Below are 13,782 nucleotides of genomic sequence, written 5' to 3'. Positions count from 1 at the left end.
TTGGGTCAAGAAGAACTCCTAAATTGTTGAGCCAATATGAAGAGACTAGATTATAAATGAAAGCGTTCATTACCTTACATTTAAGGCAATTCGGATTAAAGAGATTAGATTGACACCATCTCAAAACAATCAATATCGGACTGTAAACCGAAACCCGATTGCAAATTGTTATAGGACAAACAAAGTTTAGCATAATCAGCATAAATAAAAATTTGCTACATTATGTTGCCTTCAATTAAAATTAGTTTAGTCTAATTGGTGGTTGGATGAAAATGTAATTTTTAAATCATTATACGCTCGGCATCAGCATGGAAATGTTGAAAGTACTAACCTGTGCCTCCCTGCTATTTTTCCACCAATTGTTGATCGCAGATGGAGTGAGTATTAATTGCTTACAAGTTTAAAAGCCTTAGTCCGAATAATCCGCTCTGCCTGTGAAAAAGTCTTCGTTTATTTTCCAGACGGGAAGGTCCAGGTTCAGTGGGACACATTTCAAAAACTTCACACTTGAAATAAAAAACAACACGATGCTAATGGACATGGTAACCTCCAAGACGATTCACCGCGGCCTCAAGGTCCTCATCGATACCCAGATCAGCCTCGACAAGGGCAGAAGCTACCAACGCATCATCGCCCACATTCTGGACACCTGCGGCGTGGTTTCCTCGGTGAGAACTAGCACGTTCAAGAGCTGGTTCGACAGCATGCTGAGGCACGGAAATTTCATGGTCAACTGCCCTGTGCCCGCGGGTCACTACTTTCTGAATGGCTGGAAGCTGGACTCGCAGTCTGTGCCGCACTACTTGCTTCCCGGTGACTACCGTGTGTCCGCTCACTTTTTCTATGGCAAGCACAAGTCAAAGCGGGAGGACTTTGTCCTCGAACTGGTCGTCTACGCTCTGTTGCAAGCCACCTGAGCGCCGATGGCTAGTGTGATACAGCAAATTGATTCGAGCTCATTAATAAAGCGAAAACAAGAAGCTCGTTCTAAAAACAACATACTTCGCAGTGCGCCATTGTGGAGTAATTTAAAAGCAATTAGCGGATCCGATTCGTGTTCAATCGCAGAGCTAGAGCACCGTTGGGAGCAGACTGCCAGTGCAATCAGACAAGAGCTCGGAAGTACCAATGTTGAAGGTAACACTTGTCCTCATCGGTGCTCTCGCGATGCTGGCAGAGGTAAGCTTGGGCATAGTATAAGTATAAGACAGCCGATCCGGTCTCTAATGAATCCGCCACCGCAGCCCAGTTCGGTGAGCCTGAGTGGGGTGCACTGCGAGAAAAACCCCAAGTACTTCAGCAAGCTGAACGTGACGGTAGTGAACAGTACGGTCACGGCGGACATAGAGCTGCTCCAGACCCTCAAGGTCGGGCTTCCGCGGTCACGTGGATGTGCAGCTGCGCCTGAGCAACGCCAAGAACTTCCAGAGCCTCGTGCAGACCGACACCGACTACTGCGAGCTGCTCTCGACCCTGAAGAACTCGCTCTTCCGGCGCTGGGTGCAGAGCGCCTTGAAGAACAGCAACTTCATGGAGAACTGCCCGGTTCCGGCGGGCCACTATTACCTCAATTCCTGGCACGTCGACATGGGCCTGGTGCCTGCCTACCTGCTGAGCGGCGACTACCGCCTGAGTGCCTTGGTCTACTACGGAAAGTATCGCACCAGGAGGCAGCTGTTCCTCGTCCATTGCATCGTGGAGGCAACAATGCATAACAATTAAATACGGGGTCGGCCTGATTTGGGCGAGTGTAATTATACCATTCAACTGGTTCGTACTTGACCGATTAATCAATCAGCCACGCAACTCGAACCGAAAAACAATCCCATTAAATGGCTTTAATTGCAATGTACAAAATTAGGCGATAGAAACATTGTTTGAGTTGATATTACCCCGCGATGTTTCCCGGGAAAGTCGTACCTGTTGTATTGGTCTGCATTGTGGTGGCGTTTCTCATCCACCAAAGCGTGGTAAGTCATTCAGCTTATTCCAGAAAGCCCTGTTGAGAACCTGATATTTAGGCCCCCCGAATGACCTTCAAGGCCGGTGACTGCCGGTACAACAGGTCGATTTTCTCCAACTTCACTATCCAAATAATCCAAACCAAAGTGATGATGGACATGGTTTTGGACACCACTCTGCGGCAGGGCCTGAAGGCGCACTTGAGCTTCGAGTTCCGTCCATTCCAAGGGCAAGCCCTACCAGAGTGTCTACCACCACGATATGAACTACTGCGCCCTGATCAAGGGCTCCCAGGAGTCGATCTACCGTCGGTGGTACACGTCCATGCTGAAGGTGGGAAACTTTGCCACAAGCTGTCCCATAAAGCAGGGCTACTATTACCTGCATGGCTGGACACTGGACGCGAACTATGTGCCCTCCTTTCTCTACCTGGGCGACTACCGAATCCGCGGATCCTTCTTCTATGGCAGGTTCAAGAAGCAGGTGGACCATCCCCTTCTGGAGTGCAGTGTGGAAGCCGTGCTGAGCTAGAGACTGACTAATTGGGCAGTCAGGCTCCAATGCTCTGGATAATTAATATATTTTGTTGAACGTAAAACTATTGTAGAAACAGTTTTCTATTTATTGTGAACAGAGATGGCTCTGCGTGTGTGGATCTTGCAGCTCATGAGGCTGCAGATACAATTGTGTCTGACCATCGGTCTGTTCTCTGTCACGGCGCCCTTCCGCCGATAACTTAAGAAAGCTTGTCTTTCCCAGGATCGCAGCATCAAGTTCATAGCCGGCGAGAGCCTGTTCAACCGAGAATACTTTGAGAACTTCAGCTTCTCCATTCGCAACGACCAGGTCTTCCTGGACATGTACCTGCGGAAGCACCTGCTCAGAGGCTGGAGAGCCAGACTGGACTTCCGAACCCGCGTGGGAAACTCGAAGAGCTTCCAGAGCCTTTTCTCCACCAACGTCGACGTGTGCCACATTGTGAACGCGGCCAGGATCAGCCTGTTTGGGAAGTGGTACAAGAACCTGCTCGAGTACGGCAACTTCCTCCGCCAGTGTCCGCTGGCGGTTCGGGGAGCTAGTGGGTCATACCGACTGGAGACCTACAACTTTATCGGAGGGTACAAGGGCAAAGATGAGGACTTCGTAATGAGCTGTACGGCCGATGCTGTCATACATATCTGATGCACTGGTTCTGTTCCGTTGGGTAATGGCTCGTGAACATAGTTTGTAATTGATTTCCACGGCTTTCATTTGAGCTTCATCGCGGGCTTTGAAATGTGGAAACTGCTTGTTTGCTCCGTTCTATTGGCTTGCCAAATCGATCTCGTGGCGGTGGTAAGTCACTCTCTGATTCCGAGAGTTTGAAAATCTCCAGATTGGTTATCTTTCAGGAGCGCAGTGTAGAGTTCCTCACCGGGAACTGCTCGTACAGTCCGAAGTATTTCAAAAACTTTTCGCTGACAATAGTCGACAACTTGCTTAACATGGACATGGATCTGAACCGGACCCATTCAGAGGGGCTTCAAGGCCCACTTCGACATTCAGCTGCGACTGGCCAACGCCAAGAACTTCCAGTCCATGTTCAACCAAAAGAACGACGTGTGTGCTGTGACGTCGGGTGTCAAGAACAGCCTGTTCAAGACCTGGTTCAAGGATATGACCAAGGACAGTAACTTCATGTACAACTGCCCAGTGGAGGTGGGCCACTACTACCTGCGCAACTGGCGCATGGGGAGTTCAATGACCCACAAGTTTCTTATCCCTGGTGAATATCGCGCCAAGGTCAGCTTCTTCTACGGCAAATACGCGACTAAGTCGTACGAGGAAGCATTGAATCTGACGATTGATGCGATCCTATCCAACTAGAATCATCGAATATTGCTTTCCGCCTGTCTATATAATTGGACCATTTTCGCTGTGAAAGTCAATAAACTAAATGATCGTGAGATGTCCGCTATGCCACTGACTGAATTGTAAAAAAAATCTTAAAGATCTTTACGGCCAGTAAACTTCTTAGAAAAAAGTTCGAACATATATAAAGTTATTTAGTGAGCAGGGTCAATTGGGTTTAAGAAGATCAAGGGTATATAAACTTCGGCTTGCCGAAGTTTGCTTCCTTTCTTGTTAAAAGTATATTTATTAGGTCTAATGTTTAATAATAATTATTCGTCACACAATTTTATATAATAATTTGGTGTGTTGAAGTGCAATCGTCCCTACTTTTTTACCTGTTTATATATAACATAACTTACCGCCGTTTTTCTTTTGATCAAAATCTGACGACTATATCGTTTAGCTCCCATAGAAACAATCGGAATATTACAAACAATTTTTATACCCTTGCAGAGGGTATTATAATTTCAGTCATAAGTTTGCAAAGCGGTGAAGGAGACATTTCCGACCCTATAAAGTATATTTATTCTTGATCAGCATCACTAGTAGAGTCGATCTAGCCATGTCCGTCTGTCCGTCCGTCTGTCCGTCTGTCCGTCCGTTTATATGCAAACTAGTCTCTCAGTATTAAAGCTATCAGCATGAAACTTTCCCAAAAGTTGTCTTTCTATTGCAGGTAGTATATAAGTCGCATCGAGCCGGATCGGACGACTATAGCATATAGCTCCCATAGGAACAATCGGAAAAATAAATGAAAACAAGAAGGAAAGCAAACTTCGGCAAGCCGAAGTTCATATACCCTTGCAGCTATTGCATTAATTAAATACTTTTGAAAACATTTAAATTATGATTTACTTGAGTATGTGCTAAATAAAAAACATTGCAGCTCAATTATTAGATAGTTATTTTATACATTTTTATTATTTCTATGGGAGCTATATGCTATAGACGTCCGATTATGATAAAATTTATACCATAATTCTGAAATAATTAAACATTGCTATATGTCGAAGAACTAAACAAAAAATTAAAAAACAGAAAAGTTATAATTATTTTTCATTTATTTTTCCGATTGTTCCTATGGGAGCTATATGCTATAGTCGTCCGATTTTGATGAAATTAAAACCGTAATTCTGAAATATTAAACCATTACTATATCTCGAAGAACTAAACAAAAAATTAAAAAACAGCAAAGTTATAATTTTTTTTCATTTATTTTTCCGATTGTTCCTATGGGAGCTATATGCTATAGTCGTCCAATTTTGATGAAATTTAAAGCGTAAATCGGAAATATTTTACCATTACTATATGTCGAAGAACTAAACAAAAAATTAAAAAACAGCAAAGTTATAATTTTTTTTCATTTTTTTTCCGATTGTTCCTATGGGAGCTATATGCTATAGTCGTCCGATCCGGAACGTTCAGACTTATATACTACCTGCAATAGAAAGACAACTTTTGGGAAAGTTTCATGCAGATAGCTTTAAAACTGAGAGACTAGTTTGCATATAAACGGACGGACAGACGGACAGACGGACAGACGGACGGACAGACGGACATGGCTAGATCGACTCTACTAGTGATGCTGATCAAGAATATATATACTTTATAGGGTCGGAAACGTCTCCTTCACTGCGTTACAAACTTCTAACTGAAATTATAATACCCTCTGCAAGGGTATAAAAATAAAGAATATTTAATAGCTGCAAGGGTATATGAACTTCGGCTTGCCGAAGTTTGCTTCCTTTCTTGTTTCTTTAATTTTCAATTTTTTTTGCAATACTTTTGGACATAGGAATGGTTTGTTAATGCAAAATTACGCTACTAATTGTATTAAAATCGGAAAACGATGTCATATAGCTGCTAACATAGAACCGATCGAATAATTAAACTGAAAATCATCATATCTTCAATGGTTTTTAATTAATTTATAACCTTCGACACGCTGAAGTTGGCTTCCTTTCTGGTTATTTTTTGTTTAAGTAGGTCATTAAATAATCAAAACCCATAAACATGTTATCGCCTTATACTAAAGAATTAAAGATGTATTTTGTTTCACACTAATAAAATAATTTTAATATTTTAAAATTATTCAGCTTTAGCCGCGTCTGAAAAGTATGTCATAGCACACGCATATCCTTCTTATATTACAAAATTTAAGGAGTACATTGTGCAGGTACCAGAATTGATTGAACAAATGTAATGACCTTGTTATTAAAGTAGCTTATATTAATTGCAGTCGAAAAAGTGCAACTTTGTTGGGATGTGTTCTCGATGCAGTGATGATGCCAACAACTTCCGCACTCGAGCGTCGATAACCGAATCATTACCGCTGCTTTCTTCACACAGTTCGGGGAACGTCTGCAACGGAAGATAGCAGCAATTTTATGGCGTAAAATAATAATATCCTGAACAAGGCTGCAACATGTTGCACGGCGTTTCGTTTGCGTCGATTATCGATGCAGCAGAAGGAGAAGACATTGGCGCATTCAATTGGGCTCCATTGTCCTTGGTGTTCAACTGGGATCACAGATGTCGCATGCTGCAAAAGAAATTGAAAAGCGCCCGGGAAAAAGGAGACATTAGACATCGTCACACTAACGGTCTGCTTAACATGTGACTCGGTGTACTGAGCGTTTAACTTTATTGCTTCCTAATTGCCGCCTGCTGGCTGCTTTCTCAGTCCTTTCGACTTGACGGTCCGGTCACAACGTGCATTTGCACACAGACACATCCGAAATGATTTGCCCCAGGCCTTCTTGCCGGCCAATTTGTTCGAATCCCGCTGGTATAATTATAGGTTGTGTGGTGATGATTGCGCCCCCTGCATAGCGCAGCCCACACTCTACTCCTGGTCCTGACAACGCCGACAGGCATGTCTGATGACTAATGAGTGTGGGCCACAGAACGAGTGAAAGTCAGGTAAGCTTTGCCTAATTAGTTCAAACGCCTATCCGGCCATGTAATTGGAGGCCTTTGAAATGATTCCAAAGAATGGCTTGCAGATGATTTAACATCACAGAAAACACAGCTTGGCTAAGGCAAAGCCCGTACGACCCATCGGATGGATGGATTTTGGAAGGCCAATGCGACTCCCTTTTGTAAATCAATTTCACGGCAAACAAACATTAAACGTTATTTAACACAAGGCACGGCGACTGCGACAAGTATAATGATGGCAATTTCCTTGAGTACACGACGCCACTTCTCCAGTTATCCGCCCCCCCTTCACCCCCCTGCAATTGTTTCACAGAAGCACCCAAGACTCTGTCCGCAACTCCGGTTGCACTGCCCCGCCGTTTGTTCTTCCCTGAGTTCCGGCAAAACACAAGAAATTGCGCTCCGCCCCTCACTCCAGCGGCGGAAGTGCAATTGATGGCGGATGCGATGGAAAAACCCGTGGCATCCTTGGCAGCGCGTGCGAACGTGTCGAGAGGAGTCCAGCTCCAAGGACCAAGGACGAAGGACGAAGAGCGAAGGACGAAGGCAAACTTGTCGATGGAAAATACTTTGTCCCCAAACTATTATTGACAGTGTTTAAATTATTTTGCGCTTAGATTGCGCACTCGTATAAATCGCAGCTTGCAGCTTGCAGCTCGCAGCGTGGCCAGCCACGTTCCGAGCTTGAATCTGTGCCCGTATCCGTGTCCTTGCTGGAGCACTCATTAATTTATTTATGCGAAGTGCACGTGCAACGATTTAGTCGATTGGAAGTGAGAAATTGTGTTAGCCACTGGAGATTTGAGCTCTTCAATGATTCATTGCTTTTTAATGTGACCAGTTACCAGTTGCCAGTTTCCAGTTGCCAGTTGGCGACCGGATCCACCCACTCACTTCATCTTGATGTCGACGTAGAAGACGGTGTCTGTCAAGTTGACGTTGTGCCAATCTCTCACATAGACACTGGAGTCGATCCGGAAGCTGCCCGAGCGAATGAACCGTGGAACGGTGTCCTTTTCCGATCGAATGTTGCGCATGTAGTAGTTTCCCTGCAAAGGAACCTCCAGTTAGTTTGTTCAGCTCGATTGCCAGCTACGCAGTACCTCCTTGAGTGGGCAGCTACGCGGAAAGTTGGACTGCCTCAGCACATTGTCCATCCAGAGGTGGATCAGGCTGTGGCCCTTGCCCCTTCCCAGCACCTGGCACATATTCACCTTGTACGTGAAGACGTCCCGGTAGGCGTTTCCGCTCTTGGACACCCGCTGCCCCATCGTGACCCGGAGCCACACGTCCGCCGTGATGTCCCGCGCAATGTTCAAGGTAAAGTTGATCGTGGTGCAGTCCCGACTGACTGCCGCCTCGTAGAGGGAGATGTACTTGCTGTTGTAGCCAGTGACAATCCTTCGAAAGAGCAGAAAATTCAGGGCCTGTGGCGATATCAGATACAGGGTAATCAGTAGTGCTATCCGCTAAATCTCACCTTCTCACCCCCAAGAAGTCCGCAGGCTGAACAGAGGATCAGCCCAAAAACAAGGGCTCTGCGTACAACCATTACTGTTCGATGTTTACTAATAGAATCTTTTGATAGAATTCAATTGGCACGCATTTTGCTGTTAATGGGTCCATTAAAAGCTCATAATTTTTGCATTAGCGAAACACCTTATCTTTACACAAAAAATTGTATATGTAGGAACGAACTTAGTAAAATTTTTAATAAAATATTTAATTTTTCCTGTATTTTGTTGTTGGTTTTCAGTCCAGTTCAAGTATAAGTAAAATTATCACATGATATTTAGTTATTTCAGCATTTTACGATTTTTCATGCCTTTTGTTTTTGCTTTCGCGGCCAACCGGAAAAATAAACAAAAAAAAAAGTTATATCTTTGCTGTTTTTAAATTTTTATACCCTTGCAGAGGGTATTATAATTTCAGTCAGAAGTTTGCAACGCAGTGAAGGAGACGTTTCCGACCCTATAAAGTATATATATTCTTGATCAGCATCACTAGTAGAGTCGATCTAGCCATGTCCGTCTGTCCGTCCGTCTGTCCGTCCGTCTGTCCGTTGTCCGTCCGTTTATATGCAAACTAGTCTCTCAGTTTTTAAGCTATCTGCATGAAACTTTCCCAAAAGTTGTCTTTCTATTGCAGGTAGTATATAAGTCGGAACGAGCCGGATCGGACGACTATAGCATATAGCTCCCATAGGAACAATCGGAAAAATAAATGAAAAAAAATTATAACTTTGCTGTTTTTTAATTTTTTGTTTAGTTCTTCGACATATAGCAATGTTTAATTATTTCAGAATTATGGTATAAATCTTATCAAAATCGGACGTCTATAGCATATAGCTCCCATAGAAATAATAAAAATATATAAAATAACTATCTAATAATTGAGCTGCAAATCATCATAGTTTTAGTTTTTCGACAAAAAGTAATGGTTTAATATTTCAGAATAACGGTTTAAATTTCATCAAAATAGCTCCCATAGAAACAAAAAAAATATTTTAAAACAAAAAAATGTTCTTTTCTATTATGTAATTTTTTTAAAAAATATTTTTGATTGTTTAATAATTTGACAGTTCAGAATTACGCTTTTAATTCTATTGCTGTCATAGAAAAAATCGAATAATTGAATCATAGCTTCAAGGTTCTTAAACATATACGCAAATAAATCATAATGTTAAGTTTTCAAGAATATTTAATATTTGACATACCTGCTTGCCGAAGTATGTTACCTTTCTTGTTTAGTTTGTTGTTGCAATACCTACTAGTAATTGATTCATTTGAATTTTTCTCATATTTTTTGTTGCTCCAATATTTTTTTTGTCGACGTCGCCGTCAATTTTAATGAGTGTTAAAGTTACAAATTGGAATCACCTCAGCTTGTTAGCTCGTGGGTCAGCGGGTAGAAAGCTTGGCCAAAAATCTTGAATTGTAAAATATTCAAAATTTACTCCCCCCCTACCGTTCGACTCACAAACCAATTGATTGACATGCTATGTACCATTGTATGTGAACAATTTGTATGGTTATGCAATCACTTAAGAGTCAATACACAATTTTTTGGCTGTCCCACTGTAATAGTAATGCAACTATTATTTTTTGTAATTAACTGTTTTGTTGAAAAATTACCATTTCATGGGAAATAAAATTTTTTTAAAAAATTAAATAGTTGGTTTGACTTTGTTTTTCTTTTCGTGTGTTGATCTGCTCAAGTCCGAGGTTCGATATCGGGAAGGAGCCGTGCCAGCGCTAATGAAACTGCGGATCCACTCAGGTGGCGCTCAGGCCAGCCCTTCAATGTAATTAAATTGCAGAAGTGGCTCAGAAGTTTACCCATCCAACTGAGTCCCACCCTCACTTCGGGCTGCCCATATAATTTGTTAGGGACTGACGCTAGAAATATGATAAATTACCGCTTAACGGGCAGCTGCAGTTGCCTGCCCGACAGGGCAGCATAAATTCAGAAAGAGCCGCTATTCTCTGCTAACCAAATCTTAATTATAAATCTAAAGGAAGCACTTGCAGCCGAAAAAAGGAGGAAGAAATTACCGCAAGCGCAGTGCGCCGAAGGACGCGCGGTGGGGCGGAGCTGGCAGTGAAATGATGATTTAATAGAATGGTCTGCGGGCACCGCCAGCTGGCTACCGTGTCCTGCCAGCCGGCTGAGCCGAATGAATGGGAACTGGAAGGCAGCGGGCAGCGGGGCAGCGGGGAGCAGGCGGAAATGACTCCATAAGCTGCTGCAACCATAAACCGGAAGTTAACAGACTTTCGCTGATGTGGCACTTTCGTGGCGCTGCTGCAGGACACCCAGGACACCCAGGACACCAGGACCACGGACACGGAGTCGCCTGGACTTGGTCGACACGCTCGGCGGGCAGTCTGCGAAATTGTGACAGCGCATGGCCGCAGGATAATCAAATAATTTTTTTCGCTGCCTCCTCCTATCCTTTGGCGAAGGTCCTCGGCGTTTTTGCGACTTTTCTCTGGAACAGCTCCTGCCGGCTCGTTAAATTATTGTTGCAACATTGCCACGGAATGCTAATTGCCGCATACGATACGATCGAGGCGTACTTGGTTTGCCGTCTGGCGAACTTTTCCGAATCGCAACTGTCATTGATTTTGCCCCATTCTGACAGTTTCCATTTTCTGTGCTGCTTTTGGGTGCTCCTGCTTGGCGCTTATCGCCATCTGTCAAAGGCTGGCAAATTGCATTGGCTTGCACATTAATAAATCACCCTCAGAAAGTCGGACAAAAGTTTTCCTATCGAGCCAAAGGTGCGCGTTATGCGGCACTTTGATCTATGAAGTTCTCCTTCAGTGCAGTTGATAACTGAATGCCGACTTTTTGCTGTGATTTCAGAGCTGTTAACAATATTTTGCACGATTTGTCCACACAACGAACGGCAAATGTATGCTCAATTTCTCTTGCAAATGTTTACGCGCGATGGCATTTGAACAACATGGATAATTGTAAATGAATCGGAAGAGCACCGTGAATTATACGGAAATTTATTCCGCAAATTGAGGGCCATTAATAGCCAGTTAGTTTTGCTGCTGCACATTGGCCCCAGCTACATGGATGCCGACGACTTTAGCCGCGTAGAGTTAATGATGAACCAAGTGGAGGGCTCCGAAAAACTGTCACCAGCCCCACATCCACTTTGGAACATTCCTGTGGGCGTGGGAGAAGTCCTGTGTGGATTGCCAAGCACAGACGCCCGCTGCTCGGAATAAAGACGATGAGTCCGTTGATTTGAATTGTGATTAAAATGCAGCGTATAATTTCCGCACCGCATCGCCCGCCCCGGAAGGAGCGTTCCTGTTCACTGGGTGTCTGAGGAGCTGTCTCCGAGCTGGCAGCATGTGCGCCGGCGAGGAAGAAGTTTTGGGCCTCGCTTCACACTTTGTCTGACTGTGCACAAATTCCTTGGAGAAGAATGCGGCGACGTAGGGGCGGGAGTTGAAGAAAAATTGCAAAAACCGCAACTCGTGTCGACTTGATGTTAGAATAATGAAGAGGCAAAACTTTTGCGCAAGGCATGTAATTTTTCGCAGTGACAGCCGCCCGTAGACCTCCCTTCACCTTCCCCATCCCCATCCACCCTGTTTGGCGCCTGGAAGCCAGCACAGTTCCCCTACCGGAACCGGAAGTTGTCATTCGTTTTGTGCATTTGTTAAAAAGTTACAGCTGAAAACGGGAAAAGCTGAAAAAGAAGCGAGAACAAAACCACAACAGAGCGAAACAAGCACTGCCTTTGCAGGATCTCATTTGCTGCAGTTTCGCTTTTCTTGATTTTCCTTCTGGTAGGCCTAACACTGGCACCCTGGCCATGGGCCATGGCCCTTCCCCTTCCCTTCCCCTTCCCCTTTGCCCACAACCTCCCACATAAATCACGGCGGGCAGACTCAGACTCGGAGTCAGAGCCAGAGTCGCAGTCCGAAAGGCCGCGTAATAAATGCGAACAATGACACAATTGATTGGCCAATTACGTGCGCTTCGGGGTGATTATGACGTTACGTACCGTTAGCCGACGCACATCAGGTCCACTCGGACTGCACGGACATGGCTCGATGGGTGGTTCGACTCCTCGAGTCCTTTCGGGGGGGGGGGGGGGGGTGAGTCTGCCATGGCTGGCTAAATTTACACAATTAAATGCGTGAAATTCGTTTGAATAATTGAGCAATTTTTCGGACACTGCGTGCCAGTGAGGAGGCAATGGAGCATAGGACACTTTAAGCGGGCATTGCTTTTAAAGCTCATAAGGTAAGCTTAGTTTGCCCCAACGATGCAATGAAATATGCAACCGAAAACCCCTCCTCCTCAAATTCAAGTCAACAGCGGAAGCGACACTGCAACAGGAAAAAATCGCCGAGAATGGCAACTTTATGGCCAGTGGTCGAGAGGCGAGAGAAAGCCGCAGCTAATTTATTTGCAGGCTGGGCCATTTATGCGACGCAGCAGCAGCAGCAGCAGCAGTAGCAGCAGTGCAGTGACTCGCTTAAAACGCTGATTCAGTTTCATCATTAACCAGATTAATATGGCAGGGCGTTGTCTCCGACAGCCTGGGATCTGAGGAATCCCCCCCCCCTTTACCACCCACTCAATGGCAATCGATGCGGATGCGGATGCGGATGCGGATGAGGATGCGGCGAGCCATGTTCTAGTCGTTGGCATTGCCTATCCAAACGATGGCCATGCGGTCGTGGTCGTCCGTGGCAGGGCACTTGGAGTTTATCGCCGTGCAGGGCTGCGCCACGCGGCGTATGCGCAATATTCGAGGACATGAATTTTTATGCGCCTCTGGTGAGTGCACATGGATCGGTTGCAAGTCGGTAGGGGATTTTGGCTAATTTGTCCGTCACATTACACCAGCTAATTGCGCATGGAAATGGGCTATGGTTCACGATGGTCATCGGCTTATATAAATGCTCGATTCGGGACTTCATCGACGGCACAGCTTATCGACTGCACGTTGACTCACTCACTCCCCGTGGCCCCTTTTGCATCCCGTTCCTGATTGCAATTGAAGGATATTTCCTGCTGCTTACTTTTCGGCTGCGACCCAAGCCAACAGTTTATTTAGTGTCTCTGGCAGCAGCCGCGTGGAATTGTGATAATATTTGCCAGGAAAAGTATTTACATTTGCCTCAAAGTTGGGCGCCGTGGCAGCTTGCGTTCCTCGAAGGAAAGCAGCTGAACGCTGAAGGAGCGAGAGGAGTTAGCCCTGCTGCCTGGCACGCAATCACAGCTTTCGACATTTCTCGAAATTGTATCGGCGTCGAAGTTTTCTTTGCTGCTTACTTGCTTGTTGTTGCTCACTCGTTTTTTCGAGAGAGCTTTGCGCGAAATAAGAAAAGTTTTTCCTTTATTTAAACAAATTTTCGGCACAGACATGCGTGGCAACTCTTTTAAAGTTTCCTAGCTAGAAATACTTTGGAAACAAGACCGAGCCGGGGAAGCGGTCAAAAGAATTGCCAG

The 13,782-nt window shown here is 44.7% G+C and overlaps 6 protein-coding genes across 6 annotated transcripts; 5 read left to right on the top strand and 1 right to left on the bottom strand.

The window, feature by feature from the left end:
- The first annotated feature begins 266 nt into the window (after nucleotides 1-266).
- Nucleotides 267-1,038, top strand: LOC128259736 (uncharacterized). The gene is given in 2 exon segments (XM_052992286.1): nucleotides 267-377; nucleotides 462-1,038. Coding segments are annotated over 2 exon segments (567 nt in total). The 3' UTR covers nucleotides 918-1,038.
- An 84-nt stretch (nucleotides 1,039-1,122) lies between these two features.
- LOC128259880 (uncharacterized) lies at nucleotides 1,123-1,722 on the top strand. The gene is given in 3 exon segments (XM_052992495.1): nucleotides 1,123-1,179; nucleotides 1,245-1,367; nucleotides 1,369-1,722. Coding segments are annotated over 3 exon segments (528 nt in total). The 5' UTR covers nucleotides 1,123-1,128.
- A 176-nt stretch (nucleotides 1,723-1,898) lies between these two features.
- On the top strand, nucleotides 1,899-2,493 carry LOC128259741 (uncharacterized). Its single transcript, XM_052992292.1, is given in 3 exon segments — nucleotides 1,899-1,967; nucleotides 2,022-2,180; nucleotides 2,182-2,493. Coding segments are annotated over 3 exon segments (540 nt in total).
- A 105-nt stretch (nucleotides 2,494-2,598) lies between these two features.
- Nucleotides 2,599-3,144, top strand: LOC128259737 (uncharacterized). Its single transcript, XM_052992287.1, is given in 1 exon segment — nucleotides 2,599-3,144. A coding segment is annotated over 1 exon segment (546 nt).
- Nucleotides 3,145-3,237: 93 nt separating this feature from the next.
- LOC128259879 (uncharacterized) lies at nucleotides 3,238-3,828 on the top strand. Its single transcript, XM_052992494.1, is given in 3 exon segments — nucleotides 3,238-3,297; nucleotides 3,354-3,467; nucleotides 3,469-3,828. Coding segments are annotated over 3 exon segments (534 nt in total).
- Nucleotides 3,829-7,685: 3,857 nt separating this feature from the next.
- On the bottom strand, nucleotides 7,686-8,347 carry LOC128259748 (uncharacterized). Its single transcript, XM_052992300.1, has 3 exons — nucleotides 8,276-8,347; nucleotides 7,899-8,222; nucleotides 7,686-7,844 (listed from the first exon to the last, which is right to left on the bottom strand). Exons 1-3 carry the CDS (start codon nucleotides 8,345-8,347, stop codon nucleotides 7,686-7,688), a joined length of 555 nt encoding a protein of 184 aa, XP_052848260.1.
- Nucleotides 8,348-13,782: the final 5,435 nt, after the last annotated feature.

Source organism: Drosophila gunungcola (genome assembly GCF_025200985.1).
Source record: "Drosophila gunungcola strain Sukarami chromosome 3L unlocalized genomic scaffold, Dgunungcola_SK_2 000009F, whole genome shotgun sequence".
NCBI classification, from domain to species: domain Eukaryota; kingdom Metazoa; phylum Arthropoda; class Insecta; order Diptera; family Drosophilidae; genus Drosophila; species Drosophila gunungcola.
Note: the sequence above shows the minus strand (reverse complement) of the source record. Positions and strands in the feature narration are given on the sequence as shown.

Excerpts from the sequence above, each read along its gene's own strand:
- LOC128259748 (XM_052992300.1), bottom strand. The coding sequence starts at position 8,347 with ATGGTTGTACGCAGAGCCCTTGTTTTTGGGCTGATCCTCTGTTCAGCC. Across the intron at positions 8,223-8,275 it reads GACTTCTTGGGGGTGAGAAG|GCCCTGAATTTTCTGCTCTT; the intron begins GTGAGATTTAGC and ends ATATCGCCACAG. Across the intron at positions 7,845-7,898 it reads GTAGCTGCCCACTCAAGGAG|GGAAACTACTACATGCGCAA; the intron begins GTACTGCGTAGC and ends GTTCCTTTGCAG.